The 18721-nt window shown below is 35.8% G+C and overlaps 3 protein-coding genes across 5 annotated transcripts; 2 read left to right on the top strand and 1 right to left on the bottom strand.

Moving 5' to 3' along the window:
* Positions 1-4260: 4260 nt before the first annotated feature.
* LOC116121332 (WAT1-related protein At3g28050-like) lies at positions 4261-9292 on the top strand. Its single transcript, XM_031407289.1, has 8 exons — positions 4261-4520; positions 4637-4702; positions 4840-4953; positions 6678-6909; positions 6990-7148; positions 7254-7405; positions 7579-7767; positions 8922-9292. Exons 1-7 carry the CDS (start codon positions 4342-4344, stop codon positions 7718-7720), a joined length of 1044 nt encoding a protein of 347 aa, XP_031263149.1. The 5' UTR covers positions 4261-4341; the 3' UTR covers positions 7721-7767; positions 8922-9292.
* A 1145-nt stretch (positions 9293-10437) lies between these two features.
* Positions 10438-13917, top strand: LOC116121330 (WAT1-related protein At1g70260-like). 3 transcript variants are annotated; one of them, XR_004126714.1, is made up of 8 exons: positions 10438-10903; positions 11006-11068; positions 11170-11286; positions 12308-12554; positions 12630-12788; positions 12879-12969; positions 13092-13279; positions 13587-13917. XR_004126714.1 is itself a non-coding variant. In XM_031407287.1 (8 exons), the coding sequence occupies exons 1-7, from the start codon at positions 10707-10709 to the stop codon at positions 13263-13265; spliced, it is 1089 nt and encodes a 362-aa protein (XP_031263147.1). In that variant the 5' UTR covers positions 10438-10706; the 3' UTR covers positions 13266-13279; positions 13587-13916. The 3 variants fall into 3 exon arrangements, 2 of the variants coding, with proteins under 2 accessions (XP_031263147.1, XP_031263148.1); XM_031407287.1 differs by having other exon boundaries at positions 12879-13030; positions 13112-13279; positions 13587-13916; XM_031407288.1 differs by lacking the exon at positions 13092-13279 and having other exon boundaries at positions 12879-13030.
* A 585-nt stretch (positions 13918-14502) lies between these two features.
* LOC116121333 (MLP-like protein 423) lies at positions 14503-15492 on the bottom strand. The gene is made up of 2 exons (XM_031407290.1): positions 15218-15492; positions 14503-15118 (listed from the first exon to the last, which is right to left on the bottom strand). The coding sequence occupies exons 1-2, from the start codon at positions 15402-15404 to the stop codon at positions 14847-14849; spliced, it is 459 nt and encodes a 152-aa protein (XP_031263150.1). The 5' UTR covers positions 15405-15492; the 3' UTR covers positions 14503-14846.
* Positions 15493-18721: the final 3229 nt, after the last annotated feature.

Here is an 18721-nt window from a genome sequence, read left to right as displayed (position 1 = left end):
AATTGACTTAAATTCTGGCCTTCTATCATTCCGCCTTGGGTCATACCTAGCGTGTACTGCCCGATTCATCTCATCTTCTTCCCACCTTATCTGAATCACTGCTCTGGCCAAGGCGTCCTCCATCGTGGTGCAGCCAAGCTTTTTCAGCTATTTGTACAATTTTTCATCTGGGAGGAGACCCTTCCTGAAGGCATCTACGGCTGTCTCGGGGTTACAAGAAGGGATTGAAATTTTCTCTTTGTTGAATCTACTGACATACTCTCTCAGTGGCTCCCCCTTTCGCTGGTACACTCTGTATAGGTCGGCCGATAGTTTCTTGAGTTTTTTGCTGTTGGCGAACTGCTCCACGAAGGTGTCGGTGAGCTAAGCGAATGAGTCGATGGAACCGTTTGGGAGATTAGTGTACCACTGCAGTGCTGGACCAGATAAGCTTGAACTAAAACTTTTACACATGCAGGCTTCCTTCAGCGCTTGGGGTATCAAAATAATGAACATTCGCTGCTTGTACGAGGCTATGTGATCATCCGGGTTGGTTGTGCCGCCGTAGGGCTTCATGGCAAGGATGGTAAATTCGTGGGGTATGTCAGCTAGGGCGTCGCATCTACAAAAGGCGAATCGGCGTAGCAATGGGGCCTGCTCTTCTTGGTGGGGATCGGTATCCCTGGTATGCGTCTCATCACTGCCTCTACATCGGCCAGCCTCTTGGCCAGAATCTATTCTGTGGGAGAGGGTGGTATCACTAGGTCATCCCATTTGACTCGGTCGGCCATTGCATTCGGCAAATTTTGTTGGGTCATTTCACGTGGTGTTGCCTGGTGGATCATTCCTTTGTGTATCCCCTAGTAGCTTGGATCAACATTCACTCCCTTCGGTTGGATGACTCCCATTGTAACTGACTGAGTGTTTCGCCCTACATGGATAGTCAGGGGGGTTGTTTGGTACTCGCTCGGTCCGTCAGGATGGATGGACTCGAGCGGGATGGTTTGATGTGGGTGGCCGTTCGACCCGCGAGGGTAAGCCGAGCTGAATGGGTTTTGTGTAACGATGGTTGACTAGAGGTGAGGTGGGATGGCTAGGATGGGTGGTTCTTGTTGGAGGGGGTTTTCTGTCACTTGAACACCTTGATCTTGTGATGGTTCGGCCGAGCGGGGTTCTGCTGGCAAAACTTTTTCTCCATGGGTCAGGACCGAATCGTCGACCGCCGACGAACACAGTTGACACGACCTTTTATCTGAGGCTAAGGATCTAGGCTCTAGGCTCTAGGGTTTGGAGAGGCCGCCGACGAACACAGTTGCCGCGACCTTTTATCTGAGGCTAAGGATCTAGGCTCTAGGCTCTAGGGTTTGGAGAGGTTGCATAGGTGGAACCGAGGCGCAAAATCGATTGGGTGGTACTTGAGAAGGCAGAAGCTCAAGGTCATAAAACTAACTTACCTTCTCTTCAGAGACTAGTTTTCGGCCTTGATGGAGGCGTTTTCTATCCAGGTGGCAGTGTTTTCAGCTTCCAGTGCAGCCACTTTATCTGAGTTCTACTGCATGAGGGCAGTCAGAGCTCCCAGTTTGGCCTCGAGGCCAGGGTTGGCATTGTCAGAATTGTCAGCCATGGAGAGTTCCTTTACGTAGCAGGGTTTGTTAAACCGGATGATTACTAGAGGCCCCACGATGGGCGCCAAACTGTAGACTTAAAAATCTACCTATACGGAAGGGGGGACTGATCCTGTAAGGTTTAGGTCACTGATGATCTGTTGTACCTGCCTACGTAAAGAAACACACGTGAAGCGACGAAAAACACCAGGGTGGTGTTTGCCGTAGTCACTTCGATGCTCAAGCCAGCAAGACTGAAAAGCTGATTTAGTGAGGCTAGGGAATAGAGAAGTTACCAGAAGTCTAGTCGGGGACTGTGACTACGGCTGTGATGTGAAGTTCTCAAGCTAGAACTCCAGGGTTTGTAGGTATAGTGTAATCTGCCTTGTGAGAGGGATGACCTCTGTTTAAATAGTGACTGTCTGGTCTCCCAATCCTGGTGGGATTGGGAGTTCTCATAGCGATCCATTTCCTCCAGGGATATATCCTTTGATCCCCTTATCCTAACGTGAAAAGGAGTCCAAGTATGACTCTGACACGGACCTTGGGGGAGTTGGCGTGGTAGTGGACTGCTTTACCAATGTTCACATAGGAATGTGATCTGTAGATGACCATGGGCTCTGAATTCGTTCATAGATCCAGGAAGTGAATTGGGACTAGAAGGCTTGTGTCCGGACGGTTTGGGCCGACTATACCTCGTATCACTTGGGCTTAATCCGGTGAGTTTTGGATTGGGCCGCATCGGGACTAGGCCCAGCCTTTTCCTCATTGTCAGACCCATTTTCCTATTTAGGCTTAGGACGATTTTTGGCCCTAACACATTTTATATTAATGTTTAATAACTTTAAAAGAGGGTATTTTTGTCATTTTAATATAAATTTAATAGTCAAATAACCTTTTATTTAGTGAAAGGACTAATACAGTAGTATTTTGAAACGATAAGGACTAACATAGTATTTGAAACAATTGTCCTTAAACTAATAAACTGAAACCATAGGGACTAAAAAAGAATTAACTTAAATTATCACTTCCCCTATCACCATTAAATTACTAAATTACATATTATTGATTTTTATATGAATAAACAACCACAATTATATATAAATTTGTTTGATTTTAATTTTTTTTTAATCATACATTAAATATGAATAACATATTATGGTTAATTACAATAATGCCCCTTAGATTTGATTAAATAACAAAAAATTTATGAACTTTTTAAAATAACAAAAATCCTCCTATATTAAACTTTAGTTGTTCAAATAAATGAAAAAGATAATTAGGTAAATATATCATTAATTCTAACTATTTATTAAAAGTGATGTTATTAGCCCCCGATCATTTATCTTAATAAACCCCATTTATATTTTTGTCTCGTTAAAATTTTTAAACATATTTAAATATGTAAATAAACCCCGTCCATTTATAAATTCACCCTTACTTTTATATTTTTACTATTCATATTATACTTTCACAATCCTTGTTATATATATATAATTCATTTAACATATCAATCAAACAGATAAACAGTTGCGTAAATTGTGTAAATACACAAATCAATTCAAAGTTGGAAACAATGAAATATGATAAAATAAACCTAAACTTTTAATGCATATATGTTATTGATCAAATTGATTCATCTTGATTATTTTAAATAAATTTAGGGTTTATGATGTAAAAACAAAAAAATGAATTAATAGAAAAAGATTTATTCTAAATAAATGTTGTATAAAATATTTTTTAGTCTTATTTAATAATTTAAAAAAAAAATTGTAATTGAGAAGAAAATAATAATTAAAGACAGCTAAAATAAAAGGTAAATGGCTAATAACATTAACATCACTCATTTATTAATGATAGAGGAATTCTTTTTAATTTAATAAAACTCAAAGATTTTTTTTTTTTTATTTCATCAAACTTGAGGGTCGATAATTAACTCTATAGTGCTTATAGAGATAGTTATTGGAGTTCTTATCTGATCAATAGTTTAAAAGCTCCATAACATTTATTGAGATACATGTAATCTGGTCCGAATACTCCAATCATCAGAAAAAAAAAAAAAAATAAACTCTATAATTATCTTAAATTAGATTGGATGGGAAGGATTTCATTTAGAAAATAGTGAACGGCTTTTTTCCCACCCAAGGTTTGCTTAATGACACTTTCCCACCTAAAAAGTTTTAAAATACCAATCCAAAGTTAATATTTTATTCCTATCCAAAGCCGATTCTAGCCGATTCTAAAGGCGAAAATTCTCTTCGTCACCACCATTTAAACCTCCAGTCTCCTCTCTGCAAAACTCATTTCACTCTGACACCTGATTTCTCGCAATTTTCGGCCATCACAAAGCTAAGGTTTCTTGTCGTCAGCTGATTCTGATGGCGAATATTCAATCAGTCACCATCATTCGTTCCATCAGCCTCTACTCTATAAAAATTCTCTTACCTTGGCTCCTGACAACTCATCAAATACTGGCTGAGAAAGTAAAGTGTATTTTGGGTATTAACAAAATATAAACATTGGATAGAAAAATGGTATTTCAAAACATTTTGAGTGGGAAAGTGTAATTGAGGCAAACCTTGGGTGAGAAAAGGTCGTTTACTCTTTAGAAAACTGCAAAACAACCAAATATAAAAAATACTCAAAAAATCAACACTTGACAAGAAAGGACAAAAGCAAATGAATCACAAGACGATTCATAATGATACGGGTGAGCTAACAAGTCGTCGGGGTGAGCTGAGTTTGGTGGTTGCCAAAGATGGGGAAGATTGATGTAGGAGTAGTAGTAGGAATGGTGATGGCAGAGTCTGCTCAAGTTGGGTTAATGATAGCGGGAAAAGCAGCCATTTCTGATGGAATGACCAGCTTGGTCTTCGTTTTCTACTCTAACTCACTTGCCTCTCTCATTCTCCTTCCTTCTTCCTTTCTCTTCCACAGGTTCACTCTTCTTTCTCTCCTTTTCTAACATATACGCATTCAAACCTCTCTCTCTCTCTCTCTCTCTCTCTCTCTCTCTCTCTCTCTCTCTCTTTTAACACTTGTTCTCTTTGCAGATCACAAGTACGTCCTCCCCTTACTTCATCCCTCCTTGGCGGCTTCTTCCTGCTCGGCTTTCTGGGGTCAGCTAAATCAATCTTTTTTCTTCTTTTATTCATTTCCCTTATACTGGGCTTATCTTGTTTCATGGAATTTATGTTCAATAGAATGGATACTTTTAGTTGTAGGTCTGAGTGATGTTTGTTTGGTTTTTTTACAGTACTTTTGCTCAATTTTTTGGGTATGCTGGGATTTACTACAGCTCACCTACCCTTGCGACGGCTATGCTTAATCTTATCCCGGGTTTTACCTTCGTACTTGCCATTATTTTCAGGTGATGCTCCCCTTTTGTTATTATTGTTAAGTTTGGTAACTTTTAATTGTGATCATCCCTCTAGTAAATTAAATTCGCAATTACCTTTGTTTCTTTTTATTTTTTAATGTGATTTCATTTATAATTCCTAGGCAAAAAAAGAAGAGCAAAAGCCATAGGAATTTGAATTATGTAAATGAAATCAATTGTTTGGGTTACTTTATGTTCCTACTGCTAATTCTAATTAACTACAAATACATAGAAGTGAATCTATAGATGACCATGTTATTGTCACTATGGTTTCCTTTTCCCTTTTTCCTTAACCTGTGTGCGTGGTTCAGTACTGCAAATGCGGAAGAACTAAGAACATGATTGCTTGAATTTAATAATTTCTCCTGGGATTTAATTTTGTCAAAACTTTACATGGCTGAGTTTGCAGGATCCAAATATGGTGTCGGAAGTTATAGATGAGACTTGAGATTAAGCTATATTTCAGTTAAGCATTAATTTTGCACGCTGATATGTGTATGAGAGTAGGATGCTAGTAGTAATTAGTATATCCTGAAAAACTAGTATCTCCCTCTTATAGTATGCATTCTTTGAGACATTAATCCATTGATGTGGAACAGATTTTGCATTTCAATAGATCAGCAAGTGCAATCTTGTGAAGGCATTTTAAGCGAGCTGTTGGAATGATCAATATTCTCATTTACTGGTGGACTTACGCTTGGCTTTTTAACCTATTACAAGGAATCAGTGAGTACTGGGCCTCTATTTTCTGAAATCCTATTGTTTTTGTGTAATCAAAGGCAAGCTGGAGCTAAATTGGTCTCCTAGCCCACACAAACGGTTTAAGAAAAATATTACCTCTTGTTCTTCACCTCTGACCCTATGACTTATCCATACTCTTCCTGAAAGCCAAATCCTCTTACTATTTGAATCACCAGGTCTCAACTTCATCCCTTTTTTTGGATCTTCCTATGATACGCATGTTGCACTCGCCCCCTTCTGAGTTAATGAGATAAAGAGTGTGAGTGTGAAAATCTTCCAGCAGCATTTATAATCCATTGAACATTGAAGGCTATGGAGCTCAATTGTCTGTGGTCCTCCTATACTAAGACTGTTCAAAATATTTGCTTGCTGTATGAAGAAAAAGGCAGCCACACTGGTGGCAAGGGAGGGTTTAAGGGTCTATTTTTCCAAAATTTTATATCCTTTTTCTTGTTAGTATATATGGAAATTGGGTAAAAAAAATCATTTCAAGAAGTCTTGTTTGATCTGCTTGACAGCTAATAAATTTTTATTAACTTTGATGCGTCTGCATATGCTTTAGGATTGGTGTTGGATCCAGTTTAAGACTCTACTGTGAAAATGAAGTATGTCATTTGAGATGACCCTAGTTCTGTAGAATCATTTTTGAAACTGATGCATTTTAGTTGACTTCTTTTCATTAATATGTTTCTTTCCTGAACTTTTGGAGGCGGCTGTTGTGCTTGTGACATCATGAAGGTATAGCACCTTCCCTCAAGATTGAGGTAGGATGTCTCTTGATGAAAGTCAAGTGTCGATACAAATTGTTATAACTGTCCCAACAACCCCCCCTGGGTCTTCACAAATGTGCTTGGAATGATGTAGACGATTTTGCATATGATAGCAAAATTCTGGAACAGGAGCCGACAGATAATTCTGCTTGGAATGAATATAGCTATAAATGAATCTAAATTTTTTCAGCTTGGTGCTTTCAGGATGGAAAAAATAGATTGGAGAAGCTCCAGTAGCTTAGCTAAATCAATGGGAGCAGTTGTGCTGATTACAGGGGCATTTACAATGACTTACTACAAGGGGCCCCCACTCCTGTTGACTCCCTCAACTTCAAACTCATCCCTTCAGCTTTTCTTGCAACAATCAAACTGGGTTATTGGAGGATTGCTCCTTATTGTTGATTGTTTGTTTGCTTCAACATGGCTCATTGTACAGGTTAACTCCATAAAAGTTATAAAAAAAATCAAAAGTTAGTTGTAAACCCACATAATCATCTTGTATTTCATATTTTCCAGGCATCAATCTTGAAGAAATTCCCAGCTGAGCTGATTGTTGTCTTTTTTTACTGCTTCTTTGTGGCCTTTCAATCTGCAATACTCTGTATGTTTGTTGATAGAAACCCTGGTGCTTGGAGCTTAAAAAATCATATAAGATTGATTGCTGTCCTATACTCGGTGGGTAGATTTGAAAATAGAAAAAGAAAACAGTTGTGTTTTCCCTTTACATGCTTAAAATAATATGAACTTAATGACTTAAATCTGTGATGAGGAAAAATGTAGGGTATTTTTGGTTCTACATTCCAAGTTGGCATCTCTACCTGGTGCCTCCACCGGACTGGGCCTGTATTTGTTTCTATGTTCAAGCCCCTAGGTATTGTAATTGCAGCTGCCGTGGGTGTCATCTTCTCAGGGGATACTTTATATCTTGGAAGGTAGTGCATCTTTTTGGGCTTTGAATCATTATGATCCAAAAGGTTTTTTGATTGATTATGTTTGCCTTGTTAGATTAGAATTTTTTGTCATACTATCCTCTTGTTCTCTCTCTTCATTTATATAGAATGCAAAAAGGCATACCAATTCACCATTCTATTTTAATGTAATGCAGTTTTATTGGAGCAGCTGTAATTGTCATTGGTTTTTATTCTGTGATGTGGGGAAAAGCCAAAGAAGAATATGTGGATACTGGAGTAAGAAGCTTTGACCCCCAAAAGACTCCTCTCTTGCAAATTGATACTGAAAAGACATGATTCATTCATAAATCAAAACCAAAGGCTTTTCCTACCAAACAAAATTGGTAAGTTTATCTTAAAAGCTACTCTTTTCTTATCTTAAAATTTCTTGGTTGGGTCAATATAGACTTAGTTTTTGCTCAAGGTCAGACCTACTAAGTAATGCAGGAAACAGTGGACATCTGGATATGAGTGCAAACTCGAGGTGCATTTGGATGTGCAACAGAAATTGAATGAATCCATTGTGTTTGATGATTAATCCAGATGGTAGAAATTCAGTGCCCTTAGCAGGACTATTGTTTGAAAAAGTTTGACAAACTCAGGTCAAGAGATCCTAAAACTGATTCCAACTTTCAAGTCTAGTGATTTAGTATGGCCTTAGCTTTCTTAACCATTTCCAGATGACATACCAATATATGTCTGAAGTGTATGTCCGAATTTATGGCATATCCAAATGTATTTGGCTGAAGGCAAAGTTAAAGACTAAAGCCTGACTTAACCAGTATTGGAATAGTATAAGTTTGATTGAGTTGAATTTTCATTTAGTTAGATATAGTTCCTAAGAATTTCGGAGTAAATTAAAAAATGATATAATTTTGGAACTTATCACAATGCTATGACTATTATTCATAAAATATTATATGACATAGACATAATTACATTTCATAGACATATAACAGGATTATTATACTAGCTTCTCCTATCATCTGGCATTGAACATTATTTGGAGTCCTTGTGCATAATCCTGAATGCTGTTTACTAGCAGAGAAAATTTTGAATACCTAAAATTTTCATTTAAACTATGCTTTTCCTTGAACAATCAGAAACTGGTGTAGGTGTGGATCTGAAGTGTGCATTACATTAGTTTTCCCTGGGAAAAGTATAAGTATGCAAATTTTTCCTTTTTCTTTTTTAATTATTGGACCAACAGGCAGTATTAAAAAAGAAATGCCTTTTATTATCCGACGCCTCTGTGCATGAGGAGGCAATCAGTGCTCGTCTTATATCCTTTTGCACTGTTGAAGGAATTCAGTATATTATACGTCATTGTATTCTTTATATTATTTTTTTTGTCAATGCATTGAATTTTTTTTCTTTCTCTTGCTTGTGTAATGATTCATGTCAAATTCATCATAAGTTTATATTAGAATTAATTCCATACCGACAATTTCAAGCTCAACTTCTGATAATAATATTTTTGTTTCTTTTAAACCTGAAGGGAAGAAGTCTATGAAGCCTGTGTGAGTAGCATGAAGAATTTGTTTCTATGCAATCTTGACATGAGAGGCACGATCTAATATTCTAACACTTGGAAGAAAAGTTCAGCTTTGGACATGGAGTCGGTCAAAACCATCCTGAGCTCTCCATCGAAGAAGGTACTATGACATTAAAAGGGCACTGCTGTCTTACCAACCCCTTTATTGTTTCATTCCAAGTTATCATATAACTGAACTTTGTGCCTGGGAAAGTGAAAGATTGCAAGCTTATTGTGATAGTAGTTAAATTAAAATAATGTAAAAAAATGTATAGAGAATCTCTTTCAGTTCAATTTTAAAAATATGAAGGATTATACATTGTTATATTATCCCATTGATTTGACCAAATGAGTGTATGCACGTTTGACAGGCCCGTTGAAAAGGTACTTACATATCTTATCAATGCTAGAATTCTTGTAATTCAAACCCTAAAAATATTTATGAGGACGGTTTGAATGGTAGTTGTAATTCTGGATAAGACGGTTTTATTGATAAGGGGAAATCTATATCAGGAAAATGCTATCCATTTGATGGTTTCTTTTGTTATAAAACCTGTGGAAATTCTCATGTCAACTGAAATGCTAATTCCTCAGCTTTGTTTAGTAAGTCCCCGTGTGACAACAATTCTATTAAGTCAGGCAGAAATACGCAAATAAAATAACAAGTACCATGTCAAGCGTGATCTATGAATGTCAAGATTACCCAACATTAATTTGTATAAACAAAACATCACGAAAATGTCATTAAACAATAAACTAAGTTACTACCAACTAAGCCAGTTCAGTAAATAATTTCCTGGTTCAGCTATCAATAGAAAAGGCACACAGCACTCTCTTTTCTATCTTTCACATAACGAAGGGTCCACTCTTGCATTTTCCTCATCAAAATTGATTCCCCCTCTCCAAGTAGCCGCATCTCAATCCAGAGGTCACAATAACAGTATTGAGAATGAGAGTGATGATCTTATCATCAGCATTTGGGAGATACTTTTATGGAATTTGTTTGAATATCAACTGAAGCTTCGCATGCAGGTAAAACGAAAAGCTTTAGACAAACTGGGGTCCAGCCATAGACAAGTACGATTCCATCTGTTAATAATGATGTTTAGTATATAACAAGCCAAACACTTGGGTATCAGTAATGCAAAACAAATTAAGCTTCAGGTTTTAGAGTCACTATTATAGTTTGACGTCAGTGGGTGGTTAAGAGTCTTGTAAAATAATCTTTTTTTCAGTAGGGCCTTGGTTAATGCTAGCCACAAAATCATGCTCCTCGAAGAGAAACTACCAAACAAATGGAGTTTTGGGCCATAGTTTTCGATTAATTAGTCATTAAACTTGGCCAAATAATGTAAATTAATAATGCCGATCCTGATTGAGGACAGATTAGACGAAAGAATTTGATTAGTTTTTACAGACGAAACCTATTTCTGTAATAACATGAAGCCACGTCCCCTCACCTCCTTTTGTGCATAGATTATTGAGTCACTCGAGTAGCTTTTTCTCTCTAGAGTAGCTTCACACCTCTGTGAAGAGCTAACTTCTCTCTTTCTTTCTGTAGAAGTAGAAGTAGGCCTCTCTTACTCTGGATTTCTTTACCCTTCTTATTTGGAGATTCTATTCCAACTATAAATACTGGAGATACCTAGATTCAGTCTTCATTTTGTCAGCAGTCTCAGCCTGCAGTTGTTTCTCTATTTATGATCATCCAGTGTGAGCAAGAGCAGTTGAATATATAGATATATAGAGATGTTGGAGAGAGCGAAGATGGCGGAGGCATTCCCATTTACAGTGATGGTGATTATGGAGGGGTGCACTATAGGGTTGACCATTTTGGCGAAATCTGCCATTACTGCAGGGATGAACCCTTTTGTTTTTGTGGTCTACACAAATGCTCTCGGCTCTATCAGTCTTCTTCCTTATTCTTTTTTATTTCATAGGGAGAGGTAATTAAGTTCCTTCATCACTTTCCCTCTTTTTGTTCATATCCATATATATAATATCGATAAGATAATAACCCCTTCTTCTTCTTCACGAAACTCATACAGAATAGAACAATCAATCTTCAGCTTTCCTCTTCTGTTGCGGATCTTCTTCTTGGGTTTAACAGGGTGGGTTTCTCTCCCTTATCTTCTTCTTTATCAAGTTTAGTTTTTGATACAAAATTCATTAAGTTGTGGTTGATATATATATATGTTCATGTAATTTGTAGGATAGCAATTGCTCAGAACCTTGCATTCCTGGGACTATCGTATAGTTCGCCAATTGTTGTGTGTGAAATGGGCCTCATGATCCCTACTATTTCCTTTCTGCTTCAATTCATTATGAGGTTTTTTTTTTTTCCCCTTCAACTTCATTCTTTTTTTTTATATTTTACTTTATCAAGAATAACCACTGACAAAGACTCTCGTACTAAAAAGAATTCTACCCTTATTTTTAATAAAGCAAGGATCACACTTATAATTGGAAAATAACAATAATAATAAAGAAAATGAGTATGTTATTTGGGTACTCATAGGGCACACGATTTTCTTATATTGTTATTTGACAAAATAGAATAACTAAACCACACGGGATTGGTTTTACAGTAAAAAATGTTTACTCTTTTTATTGACTTCAGGAGTTCAAACCACCTTGAGGTCACTTTTTCAGGATTCGAATCACATTGGAATCACCTATTATATTTGTGTCTTATCCTGTAATATTGGGTTTGTAGGATGTTTAATAAGTCCAGAGGATTAATTGAGGTGCACGTAAATTGACTCGAACACCCTGATTATTAAAAACAATATAGAACATAACTAGTTTACCTAATTTATTACTGTGAAGTGTTGGAAGATTTGTGATTAATTCTGAAAAGTTATTACGACCCCCTTGTTACAGAGCTTTTCAAAAAAATATTCCAGGAAGATTCCTTGTAATTTTATTGAGATGCTTTTGATGAATTTTAAGTTCTTTAAAACAAAAAAAAAAAAAAAAAAAAAAAAAAAAAAAAAAAAAAGACTGTTAAATTTGTTGGTATTGGACATCATGGTGAGATGGTCCACTTCTAGTTGTAACAATTTAATGTTAGGTGGGCCAAAACCATTAAATCGCTTTGCTCCGCTCAGGCTCAAATCTTAACTAGACTTCAAGACAACAAACTTTAGTTTGATTGAATTTTTACTTTTAACCTTTTTCTTAAAGAAATGTTTAAGCTGAAGAAAGATTGAAGCCAGCAAATATTGACTTTTAGTATCATGGTCTGAGTGTCAATTTTTCTGGCTTTAGCCCAATTTACAGAGACTGGACCCAACACATAAAATCATAAATGGGCATGGCCCGGATTACAGAGCGGTTTATTGTGGCAGGAAAACAAAACTAGATTTGGGAAGCACAAATATTCGAGTAAAAGTGATTGGCAGCTTGATATCCATCATGGGGGCAATAGTGGTGGAAATATACAAAGGACCATACATTAGAAAAGCTTCTTCCCAACAACTTCAAACACGAAAACCATCCCTCTTTGTTTTCTACTCAACACCAGACCGTTGGCTTATTGGTGGCATCTTGCTTTTAGCTTCTTCTTTATCTATTTGTATATGGAATATTATTCAGGTAATATGATTTATTAAATATTATTCGCTTCTCTTTCTTTGAAACTCACACAATTGTAATTTTTGATTTTCTCAGCTTGGAACCATCAGACAGTATCCCCAAGTGATGAAAGTAGTCTCCTTTTATAGCTTAGCTGGAACTATCCAATGCGCAATATTCTCCCTGATTGTGGAAAGAGACCTTGATGCCTGGAAATTAAAGCTAAACCTTGATCTCCTTCTCATTATTGCAACAGTAAGTGCATATTAAATTGAATTTCAATCGTAGATTTTTACTTTCAACAAGAAATTAAGAATATTGCTGTACAAATACTGTGTTTTACAGGCAATCTTTACGAGTATAATCCGTAGCAGTGTCCACATCTCGTGTACACAGATGAAGGGCCCTTTGTATGTGCCCATGTTCAAACCCTTTGGTATTGTGTTTGCAACTGCTTTCGGTGTTGGTTTCTTTACAAATTCTCTTCGCTATGGAAGGTAAGTACCTTAATTAAACTTTGATTTCTTCGCTTTTAACATAATTCCTCGACCAAAACAGGGTATAACAATCATGTACAGTGTGATAGGAGCAGTTATAACCGGAATGGGGTATTATACTATAATGTGGGAACATGTTAGAGAAGGTGATGAATTACATAAACGCCATAATATCGATAGACTTGATTCTTCAGACGAAAAAGTTCCTCTCTTGGAAGAAGAATCAGAAGTATAAGATCTCTATGCCAAGTAAGTAGTCTGATTTATATTATCTATGACTATGATAAATCAAAGAAAAAGAACAATATAATGATATATTGAAGAAACTCAAAAGAGAGAAAGTTGGGGTTTCTTTCGTGAGAACGGCTCCAAAAAACAACAATCCAATGGAAAGATAAAGATAACTATGTTCCAAAACGAAGAGAGAAAAAATTAAACATGGAAAATACTAAATACCCTGAAGATAATGATTCTAACAGACGGTGTATGGAAAAAGTTCTTCTGGGTCCTCAAATACACTTATAAATCTAAGATTCATTATCCATTTGTTTTGCAGTTTCTTAATGGCTGGAGCCTCGAGGTAGTTCATCAAGCTTTGTGAAGATACCGACAAAACAAATATGTATTCTGTTTGATAAAAACAGAGAGGAAACTGGTGTGCGCTGTAGATATTTGTAAATTGGGAAAACTGGGCTTGTTGCAGATTTTTGTATGTACATGTTTATAAGGCTGTGATGGGTGAGACCGTGAGAGAAATGAATGAGAAGGACTTTGTAATTATTTTTCTTTCTGCAAGGTCCTTCCATTTATAGAGTTTCTCTGTGTTTTTACGTTTCTGTTCAATTTTTTTGTTTTCTTTTATCTGCTAATTGCTATTATCAATTGTTGTGAGGACAATCTCTGAAACACATATTCACGTCACTTGTCATTCCATTTAGGATTAAATTTATTTACAAGTTTGTCATTATAACAATATATAAGCTTACTTTTTACCCGAATTAGAGATCTTTGACAAACTGCATTTGTACTTAAAAAAGAAAAACAAACAAAGAGAGCAATACAAAAAACAGTGGACGTAAGGTTTGCATCCAGCATCCAAACCACTTTAAAAATCTATTGTTATTTGTGTTTATTGATTCAGCATCATATCACAGATTCCAAACAATCCCCTATATGACTTCATCAAAGAATCTACCCTACTTCTCGTTGGTGCGAATCTTAGCATAATATCACTATTGCACATATTGAGACTTCCGGTCGGAAATAATGTTAATTTCTATTATAACAGGATAACTATTTTATTTACTGCACTGCAACTAACTATATATAAGCATCGAATTGATAATTGATAGACTGAATGGCCAGGGAGTGATTCTGTTGGCATTGAAGACCATCAAGTTTTGCGTCAGAAGTCAAGTTAGCAAGAGGTGGAATGGGCCGAGGATTTAATTATGTGATAGCTGAGTGGCCAATGTATTAATGGACTTTTTATGGCATCTCACCAAATCTCAGCTTTTGGGGAAGTAAGAAACTTTCTTTGCCCATAATCAGACATCTTTGATGATCTCAAGGACAACTGATTATGTAACTTGACACTATGATATGCCTCATGGAGTACACAGAGCAAATTTAATGTAGGGAGTAGCATAAACTTGACCAAACCATTACATAATTTAACTGATAAATGAGTAGAAACTCATATTGCAGACTAAGAAACCACATAGAAAGATTGAAACTAGTATCATATTGTGGAAAGAGAGAGACTCCACATTATTTATGAGGGCAAAACGCAACCTTCCTGTAGGCAGATTGCATCTTATGTTTTGGCAATGTACTCATCCACTTCTTTGAAGTTCTTGACAGCAAATTCCTTGATGACGCTTGGATCAGGAATCTCATTGCTTGCCTTTTCATACTCACATGACCATTTCACCAAGCTCCCATCTCCCTTTGGACTTACAGCTACGATGCCCTTGAAAACCTTATAGTACTTCAAGAGATCCCCATTAATCACACGGTAAGAAACCTCCTTCTTCACATCATCTACAGCTTCGATCTTTTCGGTCGATACCTTAACAATAGGAGAACCTAAAATGCAAACCACCAAGAATTAATTACAACAAACTACATTGACAATTATGTTTCTTCTAATATGATATGTGCTAATTAAAATCATGAAAATTTTACCTTCAGCATATGTTATGCGACGAACAGAGCCAGGGGCCTTGCCATCGCCCTCAAGAACTTCAATGCTCTTGTAATCGTGAGAAAAGGCTTTGGGAAAGAGAGAGGTGGAATCTCTGATAGCCCCCCAGAATTTATCAGCAGAAGATTTGACCTCAATCTCAACATCAAGCTTTCCACCAGTAGCCATCGTGTTATATGATGTAGAAAATAGAGCAAAATTCAGAGACAAGTAGACACTTGAGAACTGATCACCATAGGCATAAGTATATATAGTAGTGAAGGGAATGGTTTTTAGTTGAGTGCATTAAATTTACTAAAGACTACGCTCAACTGCCTTACCGGTTACTATTGACATTCCATTGAAAATGCATTTATCACCCATCTGTCCACCACTAGGCGTTTCATTCCGCTATTACTGTTTTAAATTTCATTCTGAGCCAAATCAAACTGCAATCAAAGCCAAGATTACTGATTGAAATGGTTGTATATGCAATTTCAGTACCATCTTCATTCATAAATGTGTCGGTGCGGCAGGTGAGACGTGAGACCAACAGTTAAATCATTCAGATCTACATGTGAGATTGTCCTTGCAAAACTTAATACGAACTGAATATACTACTATATACAAGAGAAAAACACTGTGGCCAACTTGGCATTAGCCTGGACAAATAGAAGAGCTTTCCAAATTCATATCATTTTTAGAATTATTCTTCAGTATGAAGGATAGNGCGGTGGATATTATACCAACCCTCTTGCAATGTCATATTAGAAGTGTTGATACAATGTCCTCGGCATATTTCTCTAGCTCTTCAATGTCGTCTGGGATGTCCGTAACCTTTCTTTTAGCATCATAAATCCGAGCTTGACCTTTATATACTTTATACTCCGATACAATCGATGCAAGAGCCTAAGCCGTTGTGTGTTCAATTCGCTTATTAGTATAGATTTTGTCTACAGCTTCTTACCACCAGACAAGGCGCATGAAACCAATTCTTGGATCGGAAGCTACATCAATAACTTTGGAAGTTTCAACATTGAAGGCGCGAAGTGCAAATGCAGCTTTCTGCATACTAGCTGGGAGTTCGAGGAGGCAGAGGTAGTGATGGGAATCATAATTTCGCACTTGCTGCACGTAAATTACTTGAAGCACCATTCATCAAATCCTTCTTGTGATTTTTCCGACATATGCGTAATACATTTCATTAATGTCAAGAATAAATAATGATCTAAATCAAAGAAATAGGAACAACCCTGTTTTTTGAAACAATATTTATAAGTAAAGCAAATTGACGAGAATTGAGTAGAGAACGAAGACTGCACCAAATATACATGTTCATAATGCTTTGTGTTTAATGTCGATAGCGGCTGTGGGTTAGGGAGAGAGAGAGGGGCGACGACTGGTGAAGGATAAGGGGACAACTATGGGATAGGAATGGAAAGAAAGGCAGTTGTGGGAAATTGACTTGATTTGGGTTTGCAATGGTATGGGTATGTGAAGATGACATTGTTTGTGAGGGAGGGAGTGAGGGGTGGCGGCTGTTGAACAGGGCGGAGACGGCATAGGTTAGATTTAGGGTTTTCAGTTTTATTACATTTTTTTTTTCCTCTGAGGTTTTCTTGAATAATTTTTCCTGCTAGAATTATCTCAAGGGGCCATTTAATTAGTTGTAATAAAAGATTATTCCGGTAATATATCCTTTAAACCGGCATGACCTTGTTTGATTGTTAGGTAAGAAAATATTTCAGTAACCTTCCAATAGTAATAGCAATTATTGTATGTGATAACGAAGGTAATCTAATTACTGAAAAAATGTGGTATTTTAAGATTATTGGACCCATAATTAATTAACATTTCAGACATAAATACCCTTAAACACAAATAATCCATGGCCGTTTCCAACTAGATCGACGCATAGCTGGCCAGATTTGATCGGTCGTGCGCCATTTTGACAATTGTCGATGGCAGTCGACAATCGTCTTAGGTGATTAGGAGTATTTTGTTAATTTTTAAACTTTTATTATGACTGGAGTGTTTTACCTAAATTCTTAAATGTAGAGGGTTACTAGTAATAATCTAAATAATAAAATAATAATAATAGTTTATAATAATATTTAAAAAGAAAGCCAATTCAGTAAAACGCTCTCTCGTAACTATTTTATTCTCCCAATCAAATATATTAATTATTTATACCCAACAATAACCAAACATATATAATATAATATTCCCCTTAATGTTTAAGATAATTTATCTCAGTAGTAATTCTATTTTTAGAAATATAATATTTCCTAAACCATTCAAGGATATTATAGCAATTTCCTTAAAAAATCAGTTTTTTCTTTTAAAAAAAATTTCGAAAAAATATTTTTCCTGAGAAATTATATTAAATAGCATCTTTTAAGGGTATATGCACTTTTAATACTATTTAAAAAGTACATATACCCCTAGATGTCCGATACCCCCCTATCAGATGGTATCAGACACTTTTCTTCAACCCTTGGGCTACGAAAAGTGACCAGTACCACCTATAATAGTTATAGGTTTCGTTAAAAATATCAAAATTCTTCGATTCACAATATAGTTAAAAATTAATCCAACAACCAATATTAACCACCCACTAATATAAAAAATCTTAATTAACATGTTTCCTAAACATTAAATTGAATTAAGAATCAGTTTATAACTTTGGTTTCAAATTCTTCAATGGAGGGAAGGGTTAGTCTAACTTCGAAGAAGATGGGTGAATGAGTTCGGATTTATTTATATATGACGGCATTTTCATCCTTCAATGGGCATGGGAATGCTAACTTTGACCCTAACCTGCTCCTAATTATATATAATATTTAACATTAAAATTAATAAGTATTGTTTATTAAAGATTATATTATTTACTTTAAAAAAAAAAAAAAAAAAAAAAACAGAAGAGAACCCAGCCACTACAACCGTATTCCTCCATTGACTTATTTCCAATTTATTTTCTGTCATCTTATTCACTTGCAAATCTGAAAATAAGGTATGTAATTAACTTGTTTAACATATAATTACTATCATTATATGTTTTATTCAACTTTATAATTGTATGAACATTAACCTTATAGTAAATTTTTTTTCTTTTATATTGTCAACTTAAGTAGTTTAGGTTATGAATTATTATATGAATCATGATTTCACGTTATTTAGAATCAGATATATAGAAAAGTTATTATTAAGTTCAATATTATTATTATTTTTTTTTTTTTTTGTTTATGATTTGTTTGGATAATTTTTTGTGGTGGAATTATTAAACTTTGAATATAAATTTTATATTAGATAATTAAAATTATTATTTATCAAAATTTATCCTAAGAAATAGTTTCATAATTCATATATTGTGTTATATATAACTATGTATATAACCAAAGCCGTCCCATTTTTTAGAATAGAAATGGGGCAGATTTGGGAATGCTAAAAGAGGTGGGCATAGTCACATAGACATGATTTCTTAGTATCCAACCCAACCTGCCCCC

Source organism: Pistacia vera, unplaced genomic scaffold, assembly GCF_008641045.1.
Source record: "Pistacia vera cultivar Batoury unplaced genomic scaffold, PisVer_v2 Contig973, whole genome shotgun sequence".
NCBI lineage: Eukaryota > Viridiplantae > Streptophyta > Magnoliopsida > Sapindales > Anacardiaceae > Pistacia > Pistacia vera.
Note: the sequence above shows the minus strand (reverse complement) of the source record. Positions and strands in the feature narration are given on the sequence as shown.